Source organism: Trachypithecus francoisi, unplaced genomic scaffold (genome assembly GCF_009764315.1).
Source record: "Trachypithecus francoisi isolate TF-2019V2 unplaced genomic scaffold, Tfra_2.0 Lachesis_group11, whole genome shotgun sequence".
NCBI lineage: Eukaryota > Metazoa > Chordata > Mammalia > Primates > Cercopithecidae > Trachypithecus > Trachypithecus francoisi.
This window is the reverse complement of record NW_022681456.1, coordinates 23,072,948-23,096,902: the sequence shown is the minus strand read 5'-3', so window position 1 is coordinate 23,096,902 and position 23,955 is coordinate 23,072,948. Positions and strand designations below refer to the sequence as shown.

Below are 23,955 nucleotides of genomic sequence, written 5' to 3'. Positions count from 1 at the left end.
GCACTTGACTTGGCATTGAAGTAGTTTCACTGCAGTAGTAAGCTGCATTGCCTAAGCAGTAAGCTGCATTACTTGGCGTTGGTTTGTGATTCTGAAACATCGCTATAACAATGTTAACATTACTTAGCCTTAAGAAAACCATGTATAACAAGAAAAATCTGCTGTGTGTGTTTCTTTGATAAGTATTTTTCCTTAAACTGCAAATTCAATAAATAACTAAAGAAAAATTTCTGAAAACTTCCTTTAAAAATGTACATGAAAAGGTATTGAGAGAACCAGTTACATTTTGGGTTTAATATGGGAATTTTCTGAGTTCTCATTATTTGTTCCCTTTATATCATAAGAATTATATGGAACTTGTATTTTCCATTGCTTGCCTAAGTGAGAGGTAAGCTTCAGTAGACTAAGCAAGTAATCAATTTAATTGTATTTTAAAGCTCTTTCATGCAGTGCAAAGATTGCAAAGAGTACAAAACCAGCTGAAAAGCATGCGCCAAGCTGCAGCAGATGCAAAACCTGAAAGTAAGTGGAAATTATTATATGGTATAGGTGATTAGAAAATACTAATTTAAATCAAGATCTTCCTAAAAAAATCAATTTGTGGGAATTAATTATCATCAAGTGATGTCTCAGCATTTTGGAACATCATTTCCTAGCTGGAGAAGGAGAGCCCTGATGAAGACATCCCTGGGTTTTCACCAGATGTTTTTAAAAATTCCCAACCAGATGGCCAGGTGCAGTGACTCATGCCTACAATCCCAGCACTTTGGGAGGCTGAGGTGGCGAGAGGTCAGGAGTTCTCCAGCCTGGCCAACATGGCAAAACCCCATCTCTACTAAAAATACAAAAATTAGGCGAGCATGGTGGCAGGTGCCTGTAATCCCAGATACTCGGGAGGCTGAGGCAGGAGAATCCCTTGAATCTGGGAGGCGGAGGTTGCAGTGAGCCAAGATCACACCACTGCAGCCCAGCCTAGGCGATAGAGGGAGACTCCATCTTAACAACAGCAACAAAAAATTCCTAACCAGTTTTTCACATCACAGAGTAAAGATAATGAAAACAATTGTGGAGGGAGGCTGTCCAGTTTATGCTTGTATAAAGGACTTAGCGTGGCTGGGCGTGGTAGCTCACACCTATAATCCCAGCACTTTAGGAGGCTGAGGCGTGTAGATCACTTGAGGTCAGGAGTTCGAGACCAACCTGGCCAACATGGTGAAACCTTGTTTCTACTAAAAGTACAAAAACGGTGGGCATGATGACAGGTGCCTATAATCTCAGCTACTTGGGATGCTGCAGCAGGAGAATTGCTTGAACCTGAGAGGCAGAGGTTGCAGTGAGCCGAGATCGCGCCATTGCACTCCAGCCTGGGCAACAGAGCGAGACTCTGTCTCAAAATAAATAAATAAACAAACAAATAAATAAATAAAGGACTTAGCATGGCTGTTGTGAAAATGATGATTGGAAAAATTGTGAATCATTGTGTTAAAGCCTGGGCAATAAAGAAAAACAATAGAATGCTGGATCCTTAAAACCGAGTGTTGGCCGGGCGTGGTGGCTCAAGCCTGTTAATCCCAGCACTTTGGGAGGCTGAGACAGGCGGATCACAAGGTCAGGAGATCGAGACCATCCTGGCTAACACGGTGAAACCCCGTCTCTACTAAAAATACAAAAAACTAGCCGGGCGAGGTGGCGGGCGCCTGTAGTCCCAGCTACTTGGGAGGCTGAGGCAGGAGAATGGCGTGAACCCAGGAGGCGGAGCTTGCAGTGAGCTGAGATCCGGCCACTGCACCCCAGCCTGGGCGACAGAGCAACACTTCGTCTCAAAAAAAAAAAAAAACCGAGTGTTTTTCATATTTTGGTTTGTAGAATAACAGTGCTAATGATGTTGATATCTCTGGCTGTGTTCTTACATTAGCTTAACACAGAGGATAAACTGTCTTAACAGCCCAGATTACACCACCAGATCCATCCTAGGCATTTTACAAAGCGTTTTTGCTTGTCAGAAGAAAGACCACACAAACTGAAAGAGCAGTGGAAAGCTCTCATTTGTATTGGAGAACTGTCCCAATGTAAATAGCTGATAGAGGGTTAATTCATCTTTCTGTAGTAATCTATGAAATTCTATAAGAGCAGGGAGCAGGAGGTTAAGGAGTTCCGACTTTGTTGACATCTTTCTGGGAAGTGGAAAAGTCTTAAGTGATCTATTCACAGCCTAGGAAAAGGGTAGATTAAACATATTTAATTGATCATGGTATTTATTTTAACAAGCTCTAACTTTTCAGTAACAAAAAAGGCTTACAAAAGCTGTTATTTACTTACATAACAAAAAGTATTTTTAGTATGACAGTGTAATTTGTCTTTTTTTTTTTTTTTTTGAGACGGAGTCTCGCTCTTTTGCCCAGGCTGGTGTGCAGTGGCCGGATCTCTGCTCACTGCAAGCTCCGCCTCCCGGGTTTACGCCATTCTCCTGCCTCAGCCTCCTGAGTAGCTGGGACTACAGGCACCCGCCACCACGCCCGGCTAATTTTTTGTATTTTTTTAGTAGAGACAGGGTTTCACCGTGTTAGCCAGGATGGTCTCGATCTCCTGACTTCGTGATCCGCCCGTCTCGGCCTCCCAAAGTGCTGGGATTACAGGCTTGAGCCACCGCGCCCGGCGTAATTTGTCTTTTTGCAGAGTAACAGCTATATTATAAAACATTCACTGAGGTTAATCATTTTTTTTTTTCTTTTGAGATGGAGTGTTGCTCTTGTTGCCCAGGCTGGAATGCAGTGGTGTGATCTCAGCTCTCCGCAGCCTCCGCCTCACGAGTTCAAGTGATTTTTCTGCCTCAGCCTCTGGAGTAGTTGGTATTACAGGTATGCGCCACCACGCCCCGCTAATTTTTCTGTTTTTAGTAGAGATGAGGTTTCTCCATGTTGGCCAGGCTGGTCTTTAACTCCTGACCTCAGGTGATCCGCCCGCCTCAGCCTCCCAAAGTGCTGGGATTACAGGCATGAGCCACTGCGCCCGGCCAAGGCTAATCATCATTATACTCCACACATCTGTGAGATTTATTTCATAAAAGAAGACACTCATTTGATTATAGTAGGATCAGTGAGATGTTTTCAAAGGGTTTTTAATAGAAAAGTTTGCTGACATCTTAGTGATCTTGTATTTAATTTCTCCAGGATTTTGAAAGATAATGCTTTTAAAACTTTTCATAGAAACGTATGATTAGTTTTCAAGGTCTAAGTTAAATTTTTTAAGAGAGTAATTTAAAATTTGATGGAAACTTGGGTTTTATGTTTTAAATAACTCTATTGAGGTAAAGTCAACATATAAGAAACCATACAAGGCCTGGTGCAGTGGTTCACACCTGTAATCCCAATATTTTAGGACGCAAAGGTGAGCAGATCACCTGATCCCAGGAGATCAAGACCAGCCTGGGCAACATGGCAAAACCCTGTCTCTACAAAAAAATACAAAAATTAGCCAGGTGTGGTGGTGCACGCTTGTAGTCCCAGCTACTTTGGGAGGCTGAGGTGGGAGGATCACTTGAGCCCGGGAGGTGGAAGTTGCAGTGAACTGAGATTGTGCCACTGCACTCCAGCCTGGGCAACAGAGGGAGACTCTGTCTCAAAAAAAAAAAAAAAAAAGAAAAGAAAAGAAAAAGCTGCACATATTTGGTGTGGTTCAGTGACTCAATGCCTATAATGCTACTCCTTTGGGAGGCCACGGTAAGAGGATCACTTGAGCCCAGAAGTTTGAGATCAGCCTGGGCAACATAGCAAGACCCCATCTCTACAAAAAATAAAAAATTATTTGGGAGGCCAAGGCGGGTGGATCCCAAGGTCAGGAGATCGATACCATCCTGGCTAACATGGTGAAACCCCGTCTCTACTAAAAACATATAAAAAATTAGTCGGGCATGGTGGTGGGCACCTGTAGTCTCAGCTACTCGGGAGACTGAGATAGGAGAACGGCATGAACCTGGGAGGCGGAGCTTGCAGTGAGCCAAGATCGTGCCACTGCACTCCAGCCTGGGTGACAGAGCGAGACTCCATCTCAAAAATAAATAAATAAATAAATAATAAAAAATTAGCTGGGCATGGTGTTGCATGCCTATAGTCCTAGCTATCCAGGAGCCTGAGGCAGGAGGATCACTTGAGCCCAAGGGTTTGAGGTTAAAATGAGCTATGATTATGCCACTGCACTCCAGCCTAGGTGACAGAGTAAGACTTTATCTCAATAAATAAATAGCATATATTTAAAGTGTATTTTTAAAAAATTTTTTTAAATTTTACTTTAAGTTTTGGGTTACATGTGCTGAACGTGCGGGTTTGCTACATAAGTATACATGTGCCATGGTGGTTTGCTGCACCTATCAACCTGTCATCTAGGTTTTAAACTCCGCACACATTAAGTATTTGTTCGAATGCTCTTCTTCCCCTTTCCTACCATACCCTAAAGTGTATTCTTGATTTCTTTTGACATATGTATACACTGGTGAAACCATCAGCTTTTGATCAAGATCACAAACCTGTCAATCATCCCCAAACATTTCCACTGACTGTTTTTAATGTCTCACTCTTGCCCCCTTCTGCCTCTCTGTCCCTCCCCAGGCAACCATGGATTTGCTTTCTGTCACTGTAAATCAGTTTATATTTTCTAGAATTAGAAACTTTTTTTTAAATACAGAAAATATTACTTGAGTATTTTAACTCTTGAAAAACATTTTAGTTTTTTATTCCATGCATCTCTAATTAAATGGGGTATGTTTAAAAACCTGAGGGTGGAAAAGCTGGTCATCTAACAGACAAAGAAGCCAGGATGTAGATTTAATCAAAAACCACATAGGAATGACTGACTGATTACAGTGTGATTTATTTTATTTATTTATTTGTTTGTTTGTTTGTTTGTTTGTTTATCTATCTATTTATTTATTTATTTATTGAGACGGAGTTTCGCTCCTGTTGCCCAGGCTGGAGTGCAATGGCACGATCTCAGCTCACTGCAACCTCCGTCTCCCGGGTTCAAGCGATTCTCCTGCCTCAGCCTCCTGAGTAGCTGGGATTACAGGCATATGCCACCATGCCCAACTAATTTTGTATTTTTTTTTTTTTAGTACAGACAGGGTTTCTCCATGTTGGTCAGGCTGCTCTCAAACTCCCGACCTCAGGTAATCTGCCCACCTTGGCCTCCCAAAGTGCTGGGATTACAGGCATGAGCCACCACGCCTGGCCTCTTTTTTATTTTTTGAGATGGAGTTTCGCTCTCGTTGCCCAGGCTAGAGTGCAATGGTATGATCTCAGCTCACTGCAACCTCTGCCTCCCGAGTTCAAGCACTTCTCCTGCTTCAAGTGTGTTTACAGCCTCCAGAGTAGCTGGGATTACAGGCATGAGTCACCACGCCTAGCTAATTTTTTGTATATTTAGTAGAGATGGGGTTTTTCCATGTTGGTCAGGTTGGTGTAAAACTCCCAACCTCAGGTGATTCGCTTGTCTTGGCCTCCCAAAGTGCTGAGATTACAGGCATGAGGCACCACGCCCAGCCTACAGTATAATTTATTAAACACTTTCTCTTCTCTTCCTTTCTCTAATCCTGAAAAAAGAAGGAGTAGTGAAGTAATGAATGGAAAACTTATAATTTGCAGTTAATAAAATTTTACGTGTTAATATATGGTTAGCACAGTGGAACTAAAAATAGTTTTAAGGCTTTGGGCCAGATGTATTATGCAATCTATGTCCACAGATTACTTAAACCAGAAATTCCATGTGTTAAAAATTCAAGCCAGGCCGGATGCAGTGGCTCACACATGTAATCCCAGCACTTTGGGAGGCCTAGGCAGGCGGATCACTTGAGGTCAGCAGTTGGAGACCAGCCTGGCCTTAACATGATGGAACCCTATCTCTACTAAAAATACAAAAAATTAGCTGCGCTGGTAGTGTGCGACTAATTCCAGCTACTCAAGAGGCTGAGGCAGGAGAATTGCTTGAACCCAGAAAGTGGACAGAGGATGCAGTGAACCCAGAATGCACCACTGCACTCCAGCCTGAGTGACAGAGCGAGATTTCGTCTCAAGAAAACCAAAAAACATTCAAGTCAGAATTTGTAATTGTGTCAATGGAAAGATCTGAAATAAACTTTGTAAATCTCTCTAGGGTGGGAATTTAAAACAAGACTGTTATTCACTGAAAATCTGTGTATATAGTTGTCCATCTGCATAAATAAGAAAACGAAAATCTTAAAAATATAAATTGCCCCTTTGTAAACTAATAATACTTTACAAAATAATAAAAATACCAAAACATGGAAAGCTTAAAACATTTCTGTGTAGATAGATACCTTGTTTCTTTTTTTTTTTTCTGTTTTTTTTTTTTTTGAGACGAGTCTCACTCTGTCGCCCAGGCTGGAGTGCAGTGGCCGGATCTCAGCTCACTGCAAGCTCCGCCTCCCGGATTCACACCATTCTCCTGCCTCAGCTTCCCTAGTAGCTGGGACTACAGGCGACCACCACCTTGCCTGGCTAGTTTTTTGTATTTTTTGGCCGGGCGCGGTGGCTCATGCCTGTAATCCCAGCACTTTGGGAGGCCAAGGCCGGTGGATCACAAGGTCAGGAGATCGAGACCATCCTGGCTAAGACAGTGAAACCCCGTCTCTGCTAAAAATACAAAAAATTAGCCGGGCGCGTTGGCAGGCGCCTGTAGTCCCAGCTACTCAGAAGGCTGAGACAGGAGAATGGCGTGAACCCGGGAGGCGGAGCTTGCAGTGAGCCGAGATCACGCCACTGCACTCCAGCCTGGGTGATGAGCAAGACTCCATCTCAAAAAAAAAAAAAAAAATAGTGCCACTGCACTCTAGCCTGGGTGACAGAGCAAGACCCTGTCTCAAAATAAATAAATAAATAAATATGTGTGTGTGTATGTATACACACACATATATATATACTGCATCAAAAGTATTCCGAAAGAAAAAAAATACATGATCATCTGAATAAAAGAGCACCTGGGTTAGATTTTATTTGTTATCATTTGGTTCATGGGTCTTTTAAATACTTAGAAGGTAAAATATGACCCAACAATATATCTGACTCTGCACATGTTATTTTTGCGTATTGTGGGTTATAAAAGAATTAGATTATAATTTGAAAAGGTCATAATAACACTTTTTCTATAACTATTTAAATATTCTTCCATGTAAATTGTGTTTCTTCATTTTCATTGTAATCAAATAAAATATTTTATTTGAAATAAAATATTTCAATGGCCAATCTTTTATTGTACTATGCTAGATATTATACAAATTGTTTTCAACAGATATGCCCTATCCAGGCCTTATATTTAAAATAGTATACAGAATATAACTGTACCTACTTTTTGGGCTGAATATTTATTTATTTTATTTTTAAAGGTTTAATGAAGAGGCTAGAGGAGGAGATAAAATTTAATTTATATATGGTAACTGAAAAATTTCCTAAAGAATTAGAAAATAAGAAAAAGGAATTACATATTTTACAAAAAGTAGTTTCAGAGCCAGCAATGGGCCATTCTGATCTTCTTGAACTTGAATCTAAAGTAAGTGAGAATCATCTTTTTATAGTTCTCAATTTTATCTGATCCCCAGTCCTATAAAATTATGTGAACTGCTTTCTGTAGTATCCCACTATTGACTCTTAAATTAACCTATGCTAAGAGTTGACAACTCTCATGAGGGTTTGTCCTTTGTGAGGAATTATAGAATGTTATGCTATTACTTAATCCACATGATGTTATGAAAACATAGTCAATTGATTAGCAAATGAAGTAACTTAAATATGTAAATTAATGTGAATGAATTGACCAGTGGGTTCATGTCTTCATAATATCAGCATTTAGATGAGAAATTTAAAAATATTTTAATTATCATTAATTTTTATTTCCAAGCAAAATATTATAGCAATTTTATTTTATTTTATTTTATTTTATTTTATTTTTTTTGAGGCAGAGTCTCGCTCTGTCGCCCGGACTGGAGTGCAGTGGCCAGATCTCAGCTCACTGCAAGCTCCGCCTCCCGGGTTTACGCCATTCTCCTGCCTCAGCCTCCCGAGTAGCTGGGACTACAGGCGCCCGCCACCTCGCCCGGCTAGTTTTTGTATTTTTAGTAGAGACGGGGTTTCACCGGGTTAGCCAGGATGGTCTCGATCTCCTGACCTCGTGATCCGCCCGTCTCGGCCTCCCAAAGTGCTGGGATTACAGGCTTGAGCCACCGTGCTCGGCCACAATTTTATATTTAAAGCTAGTATTTTTATTAACCTGGTATACCTGCCTTGGAATTACTAAATGTTGTAATGCTTATTGAAAGCTAGTATCAGATTATACCATTTTCTATTTTTTTGAGACAGTACTTGCTCTGTTGCCCAGGCTAGAGTACAGTAGCACAATCTCGGCTTACTGCAACCTTCGCCTCCTGGGTTCAAGTGATTCTCCAGCCTCAGCCTCCCAACTAGCTGGGATTATAGGCACGAACCACCAAGCCTGGCTAATTTTTTGTTTTGTTTTTGTTTTGTTTTTTGTTTTTTGTTTTTTTTTGAGATGGAGTCTCGTTCCGTTGCCCAGGCTGGAGTGCAGTGGCATGATCTCGGCTCACTGCCACCTCCGCTTCCTGGGTTCAAGTGATTCTCCTGCCTCAGCCTCCTGAGTAGCTGGGATTACAGGCATGTGCCACCACGCCTGGCTAATGTTTGTATTTTTAGTAGAGACAGGGTTTCACCATGTTAGTCAGGCTGGTCTCAAACTCCTGACCTTGTGATCCACCTATCTTGGCCTCCCAAAGTGTTGGGATTACAGGCGGGCCTTGTTTTGTTTCTTGAGATGGAGTATTGCTCTGTTGCCTAGGCTGGAGTGCAATGGCGAGATCTTGGCTCCCTGCAACCTCTGCCTCCCAGGTTCAAGCCATTCTCCTGCCTAAGTAGCTCCAAAGTAGCTGGGACTACAGGTATGTGCCACCATGCCTGGCCAATTTTTTTATTTTTAGTAGAGACGGGGTTTTGCCATTTGGCCAGGCTGGTCTCAAACTCCTGACCTCACGTGATCTGCCCACCTCAGCCTCCCAAAATGCTGGGATTACAGGTGTGAGCCAATGTACTTGGCCTGATTATACCATTTTTGTTCCCTAGAATTAAAACACTAGGTCAGGTTCAGTGCCGTTTTTTTTTGTTTTTTGTTTTTGTTTTTGTTTTTTTTTTTTTTACTTGCTCTGTTACCCAGGCTGGAGTGCAGTGGCACAATCTTGGCTCACTGCAACCTCCACCTTCTGGGTTCAAACAATTCTTCTTCTGCCTCAGCCTCTCAACTAGCTGGGATTACAGGTGCACGCCACCATGCCTGGCTAATTTTTTTTTTTTTTTTTTTTTTGTGGGGGATGAAGTCTCACACTGTCACCTAGGCTGGAGTTTAGTGACATGATCACAGCTCACTGCAGCCTCCATTTCCCAGGCTCAAGTGATCCTCCCACCTCAGCTTCCCAAGGAGCTGGGACTATAAGGTGCATGCCACCAGTTCTGGCAAATTTTTTAAATTTTTTTGTACAGACAGGGTCTGGCCATGTTGCCCAGCATGGTCTTGACCTCCCAGATTCAAAAGATCTGCCTGCCTCTGTCCGCCTCAGCCTCCCAAAGTGTAGGGATTACAGGTATGAGCCATTGCACTCAGCCTAATTGAAAGGTTTTGACTTGCTAATTTTGTAGTGTGCTTAATATGTAGTTAATAGCCACTACAATTAAAACTACAATTAAATACGTAATTCTGACTTTTTTTTTTTTTTGAGATGGAGTCTAGCTCTGTTGCCCAGGCTGGAGGGCAGTGGTGCGATCTTGGCTCACTGCAACCTCCACCTCCTGGATTCAAGTGAATTCTCCTGCCTCCCGGGTAGCTGGAATTACAGGCACCCACCACCATGCCCAGCTAATTTTTGTATTTTTAGTAGAGACAGGGGTTTCACTGTGTTGGCCAGGCTAGTCTCGAACTCCTGACCTTGTGATTAACCCACCTCGGCCTCCCAAAGTGCTGGGATTATAGGTGTGAGCCACTGCACCCAGGCCTGACTGTTTTATGCTTTTAATTTACTTAGAAAAATTAAATGTCCAAGTGAGATCTGGCTAAAAATTTCTTTTGTTATGTTTTGTTTTTGAGACGGGATTCTGTCGCCCAGGCTGGAGTCCAGTGGTGCGATATCGGCTCACTGCAACCTCCACCTCCTGGGTTCAAGCGATTCTCCTGTCTCAGCCCCCGGAGTAGCTGGGGCTACAGGTGCATGCCACCATGCCCAGCTAATTTTTTGTATTTTTAGTAGAGACGGGATTTCACCATGTTGGCCAAGCTGGTCTCGCCCTGACCTCAGATGATCCACCCGCCTCAGCCTCCCAAAGTGCTTCGATTACAGGCATGAGCCACCATGCCCGGCCTAATCTGGCTAAAATTTAATGTCACAGAATTAGGGTTAGGGTTAGAGAGAACTCTAATCTTTCAAAGGATGGATACACTGAAAACCATGGTTTTTGTTTTGATTTGTTGAGGAACTATATGCTTCTGTCAGATTTATTCAGTTTTGTTACGTTTTGCAGATATTTAGATTAATGATTAGGATAAATGATAGCTATCGAAGATTCACAGATTATTAGCACAGGAAGGGCGTTATCCCTGTCAACTCTCAATTGGGTTCATGAATCCTTGTAATAAATCCTTGGTGCATGTTTGTTCACATTTGCTTTATCACTTGCAGTGACTTGAAGTCACAACCTAGGTGAGGGGATAGCTTCAGATTTTTAGAAAGCATCTTTGTGGTAATGTATAAATATTTCATGTAAAATACTTTAGAATAATTTAGACATGGGTGATTAAATCTGTATAAGTAATCAAATTGTGTAACTATATATCATGAAATGTAAATTGTTTCTAAAAGTAATCATAACAAGCTCCCCATAACATTAATGGAACTGTTTTGCCCATCAGAGACTTAATGTTAAGAACTGTAAATTCAGGCTGGGTGCCATGGTTCACGTCTGTAATGCCAGCACTTTGGGAGGCCAAGGTGGGAGGATCACGTGAACCCAGGAATTCAAAATCAGTCTGGGCAACATAGCAAGACCCCATCTCTTAAAAAAAATTAGTCTAGGTGAAACTGAGACCTTGTCTCTTTAAAAAAAAAAAAACAAAACCATAAATTCAAGGCTAGTTTTGCCAGGTGTCACTTAGTTTGTGTACTTATAGGGAAAGATTTAACTTTTTTTTTTTGCTCTCATGCTGTTTTAGATAAATGAAATAAACACAGAAATTAACCAGCTGATTGAAAAGAAAATGATGAGAAATGAGCCCATTGAAGGCAATCTCTCACTGTATAGGCAACAGGTAAGAACATTCTTTTGGCTCACATATTTAGATCTGTAAGCATATTCGTGAACCACTGGCTGTGTTATCTATAGTCTTAAAGTGAGAAAGAAGTAGAGAATAAATGTTGTTCTGTCACTGCTAATCTCCAGAGTATATCAAAAAATTAGTGGAAAAGCCACAAAAGATGCTTATTCAAGTTTGAAATTTGATACCCCTAATAATGCTTACTTTCCTCAGCATGTACAAACTGTGGTAATAGAGCTATTTGTGTTTGTATCTGTGACTGTGGAATTTATTTTTAAAATGAAAACTTACCTAGGTGGTATAAGTAAAAACATTTATAATTTTTAATGAGTTAATAAAAGTATGCTTTTTCAGGTTTAAAGTTAGTTTGCAAGTGTAGAATAAATTAAATTTTAGTTCTAAAGCATTTATTATTTTATCTACAACTAAATTGTCACTTAGTTTTGAGGGTACTCACCTTGTTTTATATTTCTTTTTTTTTTTTTTTTTTTTTTTTTTTGTGAGACGGAGTCTGGCTCTGTCGCCCAGGTTGGAGTGCAGTGGCCGGTTCTCAGCTCACTGCAAGCTCCACCTCCTGGGTTTACGCCATTCTCCTGCCTCAGCCTCCCGAGTAGCGTTGTTTTATATTTCTATAAAGGATTGAAATGAAGGCCATGGCTTATCTGAAAAGAACCCAGGTGGGAGGATTTTAGTGTGAAGAGCATTTTATAACCACAGAAAATACTAAGCTACATAACAAAGCATTATTTAAGGACATTAGAATTTTTTAAAACCTTTATAATGGAAAATTTCGATCAATTACAAAGGTAGAGGCAAATTGTTCAATAAACGCTCATGTTTCCCTGAGCTACAGGGTTCATGGCCATTCTTGTTTCCTCTATACTACCAACCCCAACTGTATTATTTTGAAGCATATTTTAGAGTTCGTCATATCATTACATCTATAAATGTTTAAGAATATATATCTAGCTGGGCGCGGTGGCTCATGCCTGTAATCCCAGCACTTTGGGAGGTTGAGGCGGGCGGATCACGAGGTCAGGAGATCGAGACCATGGTGAAACCCTGTCTCTACTAAAAATACAAAAAATGAGCTGGGCGTGGTGGCGGGTGCCTGTAGTCCCAGCTACTCGGGAGGCTGAGGCAAAAGAATGGCGCAAACCCAGGAAGCGGAGCTTACAGTGAGCCGAGATTGTGCCACTGCACTCCAGCCTGGGTGACAGAGCGAGACTCCATCTCAAAAAAAAAAAAAAAAGAATATATATCTAAAAGATAAAGGCGTTTTAACTTAACCATAACATACCACATCTGAAAATTTTAATAATTCCTTAATATGAGAAAATACTCGGTCAGCCAGGAAATCAGTGACATTTCCTTGTCTCTTTTTCAATTGAGATCCATATAGGATTCATATATTGCATTTGGCTGATTTTTTTTTTTTTTTTGCTGTCACCTGTCTGTCCTAGAAAGTATGTCTCTTTTAATCCATATGTTCTCTTCTCACCAATTTATCTATTTAGTGCTTTCTGGCAATATATGTGTTGACAAAACTGGTTCATTTTTCCCATGATATTTCCAACAGTTTGTATTTTACTGATTGCAACCCTATGGTGTTGTTTTACCATGTTCATTTGTTTCCTGTATTTCCTATAAATTAGAACTAGGAGCTTGAACAGATTCTGGTTTGATATTTTTTTGGCAAGAAAACTTTCTAGGTGGTATTACGTACTTTTATTTGGAAGTGATAATGCTTAGTTGTCTCTTAATTGTGACATGAGCAGCCACTTACTATCATTGCTCATTGCTTATCTATTCACTTTATTATAAATTATAAAATGTTCATATTTTGATTCCCTCTTCATTTATTAGCTGGACTACTTTTTTTTTTTTTTCTTTTTTTTTTTTTTGAGACGGAGCCTTGCTCTGTCACCTAGGCTGGAGTTTAATGGCGCAATCTCGGCTCACTGCAACCTCCGCCTCCCAGGTTCAAGTAATTCCCTGCCTCATCCTTCCAAGTAGCTGGGATTACAGGTGCCCGCCACCACGCTCAGCTAATTTTTGTTTGTTTATTAGAGACAGGGTTTCACCATCTTGGCCAGGCTGGTCTTGAACTCCTGACTTCGTGATCCACCTGCCTCGGCCTCCCAAATTGCTGGGATTACAGGCGTGAGCCACCATGCCCAGCCCTGGAATACTTTTATAAAAAGAAAACCTCTCATCAATTATTTGCTTGTCTTGAGTTATAGTTCATATAGGATAGGCAGGGTACATGCTTGGTTTTTATCATCATTTATCAGTTTTCATAATGAATTTGTTTCTTCTAACTCATTTGCATCCTCCAACAGTGAAGTGATCAATTAGGGCTATTTTTTGTTGTTTTTTGTTTAATCTCATTATGATATCATTATGAATCCTAGATATCATCATATAAGTTTTAAACAGTGTCCTTAATGATGCTCAAATTGTCCCAGTTTTGGCTGATGGGAGGCTTTTCAAGTTAACTTTTGAGTTCTTTTCAGATTCTAGTGGCCTTTGATAATTTCCTTGCTTTCTGCATTATTTAAGACATTTCTAGGCTCATCGTTTACATTTCCTACTCTAGACCTGGAATTAGAGTTTCTTCCGTGAAGCTGATTTGTTTTAGCAGGAAATGATATTTAGAAACTGAAATAGGAAAAGTTTCCTTGTCCCCATCGCAGGGCATGCGACAGGGGGAGTGGCTCGCTTCTTCAGTGCCCCACTGCTCAAACCTCTAGGGGAGCATATAGACAGGCAGGTTGTGGGACTCTGTCCCCACTGCAGTGTCTAGGGGTGAATGTTTACAGCTGAAGCCCCAGTGGGCGTGTGTTACAGTGTGCTCTTTTAGTTTAACCATCCATAGGTAGCTTGTGTTAGTCAGCTCAATTAGACCCTTACCTTATCACAAGGACAGAGGGCTTTCTGTATCCTGGGTTTCTTGTGTTGGTGTCCTGAAGAATCTGATCACATGTGGGCTTGGAGAATGGGTGTAAGGTTTTATCGAGTGGAAGTAGCTTTCAGCTTATAGGGGAGCCCGAAGGGAGATGGTTTTCCCCTGGAGTCAGGCCGCCAAGTGGCTTGATTCTTCTTTGACCACCCTGACTCTTCTCCCACCACCCTGACTCTTCTCCCACTGCCCCATCCTAACTCTGCGTCGTTCTGCCGATCAATGGCCTAGGTCAGTCAGTGCCCTGCCGGTGCCTGTCAGTGTCTCTAGGTGTCAAGCCACTTGTGTCTTCTTCAGCCAGTCTACTTCTCTTGATGTCCAGCCACTTGTGTGCCTGCCTGCTAGGGTCTTGGGGGTTTTTATAGGCACAGGATGGGGGCATGACAGACTAGGGTGGTCTTGGGGCATGGCAGACCAGGATGGTCTTGGGAAATGCAATATTTGAGCATGAAGGCAGGAGTGCCTATCCTCACCTAGGTCCATGGGGACAGACCTGGGGGTGGAGCCCTCACCAGGGACCATGCCCTCCTTTACCCAGCACTTCCCTGCCCCACTTCTGTTTCAAAACCACAGTCTGGGTGTTGGGAGTTCTCACTGATTTTTTCTTTTCTTTTCTTTTTCAGACAGAGTCTCGCTTTGTCACCCAGCCTGGAGTGCAATCACATGATCTTGGCTCACTGCAACCTCTGCCTCCTGGGTTCAAGCGATTCTCCTGCCTCAGCCTCCCAAGTAGCTGGGATTACAGGCACGTGCCACCACGTCCGGCTAATTTTGTATTTTTAGTAGAAACAGGGTTTCACCATGTTGGTCAGGCTGGTCTTGAACTCCTGACCTCAAGTGATCCACCTGCCTTGGCCTCCCAAAGTGCTGGAATTACAGGTGTGAGCCACCGCACCCGGCTATGTTTTTAAGTAGCCGTTGTTTTTAGGTCTTTTCAGTGGACCAGGCTAGGAGGTATTTCTTTCTCTTTTTTTTTTCATAAAGTACACCATCAGTGCATACTAATCCTTCCAGTTTGGATTCAGGACTACTTGGTTTTACTTAGTCTCATCAATATCGCATCTTTTTCCTTATCCCACGTTGAAAATCTTGCTTCTTGGTAACATCAACATAATTTAATTCATCATTTGCTTTTGTCCAGTGGAACCAACATAATTTATCATTTGTATAATATTAATCCACATTTTACACAGAGCAGTCTCAGAATAAAAGTACCAGTAATACCATCAAGAGACTGGGCGTGGTGGCTCACGCCTGTAATCCCAGCACTTTGGGAGGCCGAAGTGGGTGGATCACAAGGTCAGGAGATTGAGACCATCCTGGCTAACATGGTGAAACCCCATCTCTACTAAAAAACACACAAAAAATTAGCCAGGCGTGGTGGCGGGTGCCTGTAGTCCCAGCTACTCAGGGGGCTGAGGCAGGAGAATGGCGTGAACCTAGGAGGCAGAGCTTGCAGTGAGCCAAGATCACACCACTGCATTCCGGCCTAGCCGACAGAGCGAGACTGTCTCAAAAAAAAAAAAAAAAAAAACATCAAGAATATGATTACTACTGAAAATTGGTTTTTAGTTCATTTTGTCCTTGGGGTATATATTCAGAGACGTTTCTAGCATCTATCCCTGTGCTTCCACCCTATTCTTTCCTTCCTGCATAGGTTATTTTTTAAATTTCACACTTTATTATTCCATTAGAAATATTATATAGATGTATATACTCATATCTCACTTCTTAGGGAAAGAAGAACATATTAAACACACTTTTCTTCTCCTTGCATTTTTTTTCTTCTTAACAATATATGCTGGTGACCATTCCATAGTAGAAAACCTTTTATTCCTTTTTAAAAATAACTTGATTGAGATATAATTCACATACCATACAATTTACCCATTTAAAGTGTACACTTCAGTGGTATTTTAGTGTATTTATAGAGTTTGTGCAAACATCACCACGATCAATTTTATAACCATTTTATCACCCCTAAAATAAACCCCAAACCCATTAGCACCCACTTTCCATTTCTCCTCTAAACCCCCAATTTCAACTGATTTGAGACCAAATCAGTCTCTATAGATTTGCCTGTCATGCACATTTCATATAAATGGAATATTTTAATATATTATTCCTTCTTTCACTTAGCATAACATTTTTAAAGTCCATCCATGTTGTAGTATATATATCAGTACATCATTCCTCTTTATTGCTGAATAATACTCCATTGTATAGCTACATCATATTTTGTTTGTCCATTCATTGGTTAATGGACATTTAGGTTATTTTCACTTTTTGGCTATTATGAGTAATGCTACTATGAACATTCTTATACAAGTTTTTGTGTGGATATATGGGATTTTAAAATTATTTTCTAAATTGACAAATACAAATTTTTTATGTTTATGGTATGCAACCTGATGTTTTGAAATCATGGAATGGCTAAATCAAACTAATAAATATATGCATTACCTCACATACTAATTTTTTTGTGGTGAGAACATTTAACATCTATCCTCTTAACAATTTTCAAGTGTAAGATACATTAACTATAATTATATTATACAAAGATCTCTTGAATTTATTCCCCCAACTGAAATTTTGTATCCTTTGACCAGTATCTTTCCAATCTGTATACTTCCCTAATCCCCTGAAAGCCACCATTTTACTCTTCTGCTTCCATGAGTTCAGCTTTTTAAGATTCCTCATATGAATGAGATCATGCAGTATTTGTCTTTCTGTGCCTGGCTTATTTCATTTAACATAGTGTCCTTCAGCCTCATCCATGTTGTTGTAAATGACAGGATTTCCTTCTTTTTGAAGGCTGAATAGTATTCCATTTTGCATATACCACGTTTTCTTTATGTATTCATTCACTGATGGATACATGGGTTGATTCCATATGTTGGCCATTAAAATTAATGCTGCAATGACAATGTAAATGCAGATAGCTCTTCAATATACTGATTTTTATTTCCCTTGGATATATACACACTAGTGGAATTGCTGGATTATATACTAGTTCTATTTTTAATTTTTGAGGAACCTCCATACTGTTTTCTATAATGACTATACTAATTTACATTCCCCTCCACAGTGTACCAGAGTTCCCTTTTCTTCACATCCTCACCACCACTTGTTATCTTGTGTCGTTTTGATAATAGCTATTCTAACAGTTATGAGGTGATAGCTCATTTTAAAATTTACATTTCCTTGATGATTAGGGATGCTGAGCATTTTTTCATATACCCGTTGGCCATTTGTATGTCTTTAATAAATGTCTCTTTAGGTTCTTTGCCCATTGTTTAATCAGGTTATCTATTTTTTTTTATATGAGTTGAGTTCCTTATATATTTTAGATATTAACCCCATTTTTGAATTGGGTTGTTTGGTTTTTTGTTGTTGGGTTTTAGGAGTTCTCTGTATATTCTGGATTTTTTTTTTCTTAGAGATAGGGTCTCACTCTGTTGCCCAGGCTGGAGTGTGCCATCATAGTTCACTGCAGCCTTGAACTCCTGGGCCCAAGTGATTCTCCCTCTTCAGCCTCCCACGTAGCTGAGACTACAGGTACCTGCCACTGCACCTGGCTAATTTTCTGTAGAGATGGGATCTTCCTACAGTGCCCAGTCTGGTCTTCAGTCCCTTCAAGAGATCCTCCCGCCTGGGCCTCCCAAAGTACTGGGATTATAAGCATCAGCCACTATGCCTGGCTTATTCAGGATGTTAATCCCTTATCAGATACATGACTTGCAAATATTTTCTCCCATTCTGTGTGTTGCCTTTTTACTCTGTTGTCAGTGTCTTTTGATACACAAAAGTTTTAAATTCTCATGAAGTCCAGTTTGTCTAATTTTTTCTTTTGTTGCCTGTGCTTTTGATGTCATATCCAAGAAATCGTTGCTAAATCCAGTCTTGTGAAACATTTACCCTATGTTTCCTTCTAACAGTCTTATGCTGTTCCCTAACAGTAATGCTGGCCTCAGAGAATGAGTTAGGAAGTTATGCTACTCTTCAACTTATTGGAAAAGTTTGAGAAGGATTTGGTGTTTGTTATTTTTTACTTTTTTATTTTTGAGACGAAGTTTCGCTCTTGTTGCCCAGGCTAGAGTGCAATGGCGTGATCTCGGCTCACCGCAACCTCCGCCTCCCAGATTCAAGCAATTCTACTGCCTCAGCCTCCTGAGTAGCACCACCACGCCAGCTAATTTTGTATTTTTAGTAGAGACAGAGTTTCTCCATGGCTCTACTAAAGGTCAGGGTGGTCTCGAACTCTCGACCTCAGGTGATCCACCCGCCACGGCCTCCCAAAGTGCTGGGATTACAGGTGTGAGCCACTGCACCCACCCTGGTATTCGTTAATTTAAGTGTTGGGTGGAATTCACCAGTGAGGCCATCAGATCCAGGGCTTTTCTTTGGTGGGAGATTTTTTTTTTTTAGACGGAGTCTCGCTCTGTCACCTAGGCTGGAATGCAGTGGCACAATTTCAGCTCACTGCAACCTCTGCCTCCTGGGATGAAGCAATTCTCTGCCTCAGCCTCCCAAGTAGCTGAGATTACAGGCCACCACCCTTAGCTAATTTTTCTTTATTTTTAGTAGAGATAGGGTTTTACCATCTTGGCCAGGCTGGTCTTGAACTCCTGACCTCGTGATACACCCACCTTGGCCTCCCAAAGTGCTGGGATTACAGAGCTTGCAATGAGCTGAGATCATGCCATTGCACTCCAGTCCGGGCAACAGTGCAAGACTCCCATCTAAAAAAAAAAATGTATTTTTGGCCGGGTGCGGTGACTTACGCCTGTAATCCTAGCACTTTGGGAGGCTGAGGCAGGCAGATCACATGAGACCAGGAGTTTGAGACCAGCCTGGCCAACATGGTGAAACCCTGTCTCTGTTAAAAATACAAAAATTATCCAGGCATGATGGTACATGTCTGTAATCCCAGCTACTCGGGAGGCTGAGATGGAAAAATCGACCCTGGGAGGCAGAGGTTGCAGTGAGCCAAGATCATGCCTCTGTATTACAGCCTGGGTGACAGAGGAAGACTCTGCCTCACAAAAAAAAAAGAAAGAAAGAAAGAAAGAAAAAGAAAGAAAAAATGTATTTTTAATTTCCACAAGTTTGTTAATTTACCAGTTTTGTTTCTGTTAATGATTTCGAACTTCATCCCATTGTAGTCAAATAAGATACTCTGTATGATATCTATCTTTTAAAATCTACTGAAACATTTTTTTTTTTTGGACACAGTGTCACTCTGTCACCCAGGCTGGAGTGCAGTGGCGAGATCGCAGCCTCTATATGTCTCAGTTTTCTATATGTCTGCTAGATCTAGTTGGTTTATTTTGTTGTTTAAGTCCTGTATTTTCTAACTTATATTCTGCTTGTTCTATCCATTATTGAGACTGAATGCTGAAGTCTCAAACTATTATTATACAATTGTCTTTTTCTGTGTTCAATTCTGTCAGTTTTAGCTTCATATATTTTGATGGTCTGTCATTAGATGTGAAAATGTTTATAATTGCTTATAATCTTGCTGTATTGAACCTTTTATTAATAATGTCCTTCTTTGTCTCTTGTACTCTTTTAAAATTTAAAGTTATTTCATCTGATATTAATATAGTCACCCTGTTGTCTTTTGTTTATTATTTGAATGGAATATCTTTTTCTATCCTTTCACTTTCAATTTAGTTATGTCTTTGGATCTAAAACGAGTCTCCTGTAGACAGCATTACTTGGATCATGTGGTTTCTTGGGGGGTTTTTTTTGAGACGGAGTTTCACTCTTGTTGCCCAGGCTGGAGTGCAATGGCATGATCTCAGCTCACTGCAACTTCTGCCTCCTGGTTCAAACGATTCTCCTGCATCAGCCTCCTGAGTCGCTGGGATTACAGGTGCTTGCCACCACGCCCAGCTAATTTTTTGTATTTTCAGTAGAGACGGGGTTTCACCATGTTGACCAGGCTGGTCTTGAACTCCTGACCTCAGGTGATCTGCCCGCTTCGGCCTCCCAAAGTTCTGGGATTACAGGCATGAGCCACCGTGCCCGGCATGGATCACATGTTTTTTATCCATTCTGCCAATCACTGTCCTTTCATTGGATAGTCAATCTCTTTATATTTAAAGTGATTACTGATAAACAGCAACTTCTGTCATTTTGCTATTTGCTTTCTATATGCATTATAGCTTTTTTGTCCCTCATTTCCTGCTTTACTGTCTTTTGTGTTTAGTTGATTTTTTATGGTGAAATGTTTAAATTCCTTTCTCCTTTCCTTTGTGTATATTCTATAGCTATTTTCTTTGTGGTTACCATGGGGATTACATCCTAAAGTTCTATCACTGTGATTTGAATTTATACAAATTTAACTTCAATAACATATAAAAACTCTGCTCATTACAGCTACATCCCCACCCCTTTCAGTTGTTCATGTCACAAAATGACGTCTTTACACATTGTGTGCCCAAAAACATAAACTAATAACTCTTTTAAATGTGTTAATCTCTTAAATTATATACAAAACAAAATGTGGGGTTATAAACCAAAATTACAGTAATGCTAGCCATTCAGCTATTAATAATTGTGTTGTTTTAAATGTATAGTCTCTTAAATTATGTAGAGAACAAAAAGTGGATTTACAGACCATTGTTACACTAATACTAGCTTTCATAATTGCTCATGTATTTGCCTTTATTGAGATCTTTCTTTCTTATACAGCTTTGAGTTACTTCCTAGTATCTTTTCACTTTACCTTGCAGGACTTATTTGAGCATTTCTTCCAAGGCAAGTGTAGTTTTAACAAAGTCTCGGGGCCAGGCGCGGTGGCTCACGCCTGTAATCCCAGCACTTTGGGAGGCCAAGGCGGGCGGATCACGAGGTCAGGAGATCGAGACCATCCTGGCTAACACAGTGAAACCCCGTCTCTACTAAAAATACAAAAAAATTAGCTGGGCGTAGTGGCGGGCGCCTGTAGTCCCAGCTACTCAGGAGGCTGAGGCAGGAGAATGGCGTGAACCCAGGAGGCAGAGCTTGCAGTGAGCCGAGATCGCGCCACTGCACTCCAGCCTGGGTGGCAGAGCAAGACTCCGTCTCAAAAAAAACAAAACAAAACAAAACAAAGTCTCTTAGCTTTTGCTTATCTGGGAATGTAGCTTTTGTTTATCTGGGAATGTCTTAATTTATTCCTTACTTTTTTTTTTTTTTTTTTGGAGATGGAGTCTCACTTCATTGCCCAGGATGGAATGCAGTGGCATGATCTCCACTCACTGCAATCTCCACCTCCTGGGTTCAAGCAGCTCTCCTGCCTCAGCCTCCTGAATAACTGGGACTACAGGTGTGCATCACCATGCCCAGCTAATTTTTGTATTTTTAGTAGAGATGGGGTTTTGCCACATTGGCCAGGCTGGTCTAGAACTCCTGACTTCAAGTGATCTGCCTACCCCAGCCTCCCAAAGTACTGAGATTATAGGCATGAGCTACCACACCCAGCCTCTCCCTTACTTTTGAAGGACAGTTTTGCCAGATATATGATTCTTGGTTGACAGTTCTTTCTCTTAGTATTTTGATATATTATCCCACTGCTTTCTGGCCTCCAAAGTTTCTGATTAGAAATTTGCTGATGATCTTAATGAGGATCTCTTGTATGTGACTAGTCAGTCTCTTTATGCCTTCAGAATGTTCTCTTTGCCTTTGGCTTTTGACAGTTTGATTTTTTTGTTGTTACTGTTTTTTCAGGAGTAGAAGTTTATTTTAAAAGGCCTTAGAGGCCAGGCGTGGTGGCTCACGCCTGTAATCCCAGCACTTTGGGAGGCCGAGGCAGGCAGATCATGTGGTCAGGAGTTTGAGACCAGCCTGGCCAATATGGTGAAACTCCGTCTCTACCAAAAAAACCCAAAAATTAGCCTGGAGTGGTGGCGTGCGCCTATAGTTCTAGCTACTTGGGAGGCTGAGGCAGGAGAATTGCTTGAACCTGGGAGGCAGAGGTTGCAGTGAGCCAAGATCACGCCATTGCACTTCAGCTTGGGCAACAGAATGAGACCCTGTCTCAAAAAATAAATAAATAAATAAATAATCATAATAATAAAAGGCCTTAGAACAGAAAAGAAAGGAAGTGCACTTGGAAGAGACCCAAGCAGGCACATGAAGTTTAAAGAAAGAAGGTCAAGCACCAACAGTTTGATTTTAATGTGTCTCAGTGTGTGTCTCTTTCAGCTCATCTTTCTTGGAGTTTATTCTGCTTCTTAGATGTTTATATTTATATTTAATCAAATTGATGAAGTTTTCATGCATTATTTCTTCATATATTCTGTCTGTCCCTTTGTCTTTTCTTTCTGGGACTCCCACAGTGCATATACTGGCCTACTTAATGGTATCCCACATGTTCCTTAGGCTCTGTTCACTTTTCTTCAATATTTTTCTCTTTCTATTTCTCAGACTTAATAATTTCCATTGACCTGTCTTCAAGTTCATGGATTCTTTTGTCTGCCTTCCCAAATCTGCCTTTGAATCCCTCTAGTGAATTTTTAATTTCAATATTGTACTTTTTAGCTCCAAGATTTCTTTTTCCTTTCTCTTTAGGTTTTCTCTGTATTGGCATTTCCATTTTGTTAATACATCGTTTTCTTGATGTTCTCCACATCTCCATGAGTTCTTTGAGCATCTTTAAGACAGTAGTTTTAAAGTCCTTATCTAGTTGATATGCCATCAGGTCTCTTTCAGAGAACTTCTATTGATTCATTTTTTCCTCTGTTTTTATTTTTATTTTATTTATTTTATTTTTTTGAGATAGAGTCTCACTCCATTGTCCAGGTGGAGTGCAGTGGCACGATCTTAGCTCACTGCAACCTCCACCTCCTGGGTTCATGCAGTTCTCCTGCCTCAGCCTCCTGAGTAGCTGGGATTACAGGCTAATACAAAAATTAGCCATCACACCTGGCTAATTTTTGTATTTTTAGTAGAGACAGATTTCACTATGTTGGCTAGACTGATCTTGGAACTCCTGACCTCAAGTGATCCAACTGCTTTGGCCTCCCAAAGTGGTAGGATTACAGGCATGAGCCACCGTGCCTGGTCTGTTTTCAAATTTTTTAAACAATTTTATGGCCGGGCGCGGTGGCTCAAGCCTGTAATCCCAGCACTTTGGGAGGCCGAGACGGGCGGATCACGAGGTCAGGAGATCGAGACCATCCTGGCTAACACTGTGAAACCCCGTCTGTACTAAAAAAAAAAAAAAAAAATTTTATTCTAAAAAATAGAAACAGGGTGTCATTATGCTGCTCAAACTGGTTTCAAACTCCTGGCCTCAAGGGATCCTTCTGCCTTAGCCTCCCAAAGTGTTGGGATTATAGGTATGAGCCACTGTGCCTGGCCTCGTATTTTTCCTTTAGATGTATCATATTTTATTGTTTCTTTTTATGCTTTGTGACTTTTTTGGTTGAAAAGTGGACATTGGAATCTCATACTGCAGTAACTCTGGAAATTAGGTTCTCTCTTTTCCCAGGGGTTTACTGTTTTTTTGTTATTGTTTTTGTTTTTTTGATTGGTGTAGACTAGGCCAAAGAATAGGCTAAAGTGTAAAGTTAAGATAGGGTGAGCACAGTGGCTTATGCCTACAATCTCAGCACTTTGGGAGGCCAAAA

At 40.8% G+C, this 23,955-nt stretch overlaps 1 protein-coding gene across 7 annotated transcripts in view; it reads left to right on the top strand.

The window, feature by feature from the left end:
• Positions 1 to 23,955, top strand: part of IFT81 (intraflagellar transport 81) — a 95,168-nt gene that overhangs the window by 12,026 nt on the left and 59,187 nt on the right. For 4 of the 7 annotated variants that reach the window (XM_033220648.1, XM_033220649.1, XM_033220650.1 and 1 more), the window contains exons 8-10: positions 438 to 522; positions 7,394 to 7,557; positions 11,272 to 11,367. In XM_033220648.1, the coding sequence (XP_033076539.1) occupies positions 438 to 522; positions 7,394 to 7,557; positions 11,272 to 11,367 (345 nt within the window). The remainder of the gene's footprint in view (positions 1 to 437; positions 523 to 7,393; positions 7,558 to 11,271; positions 11,368 to 23,955) is intronic. The other 3 variants (XM_033220653.1, XM_033220654.1, XM_033220651.1) reach the window with 2 other exon arrangements.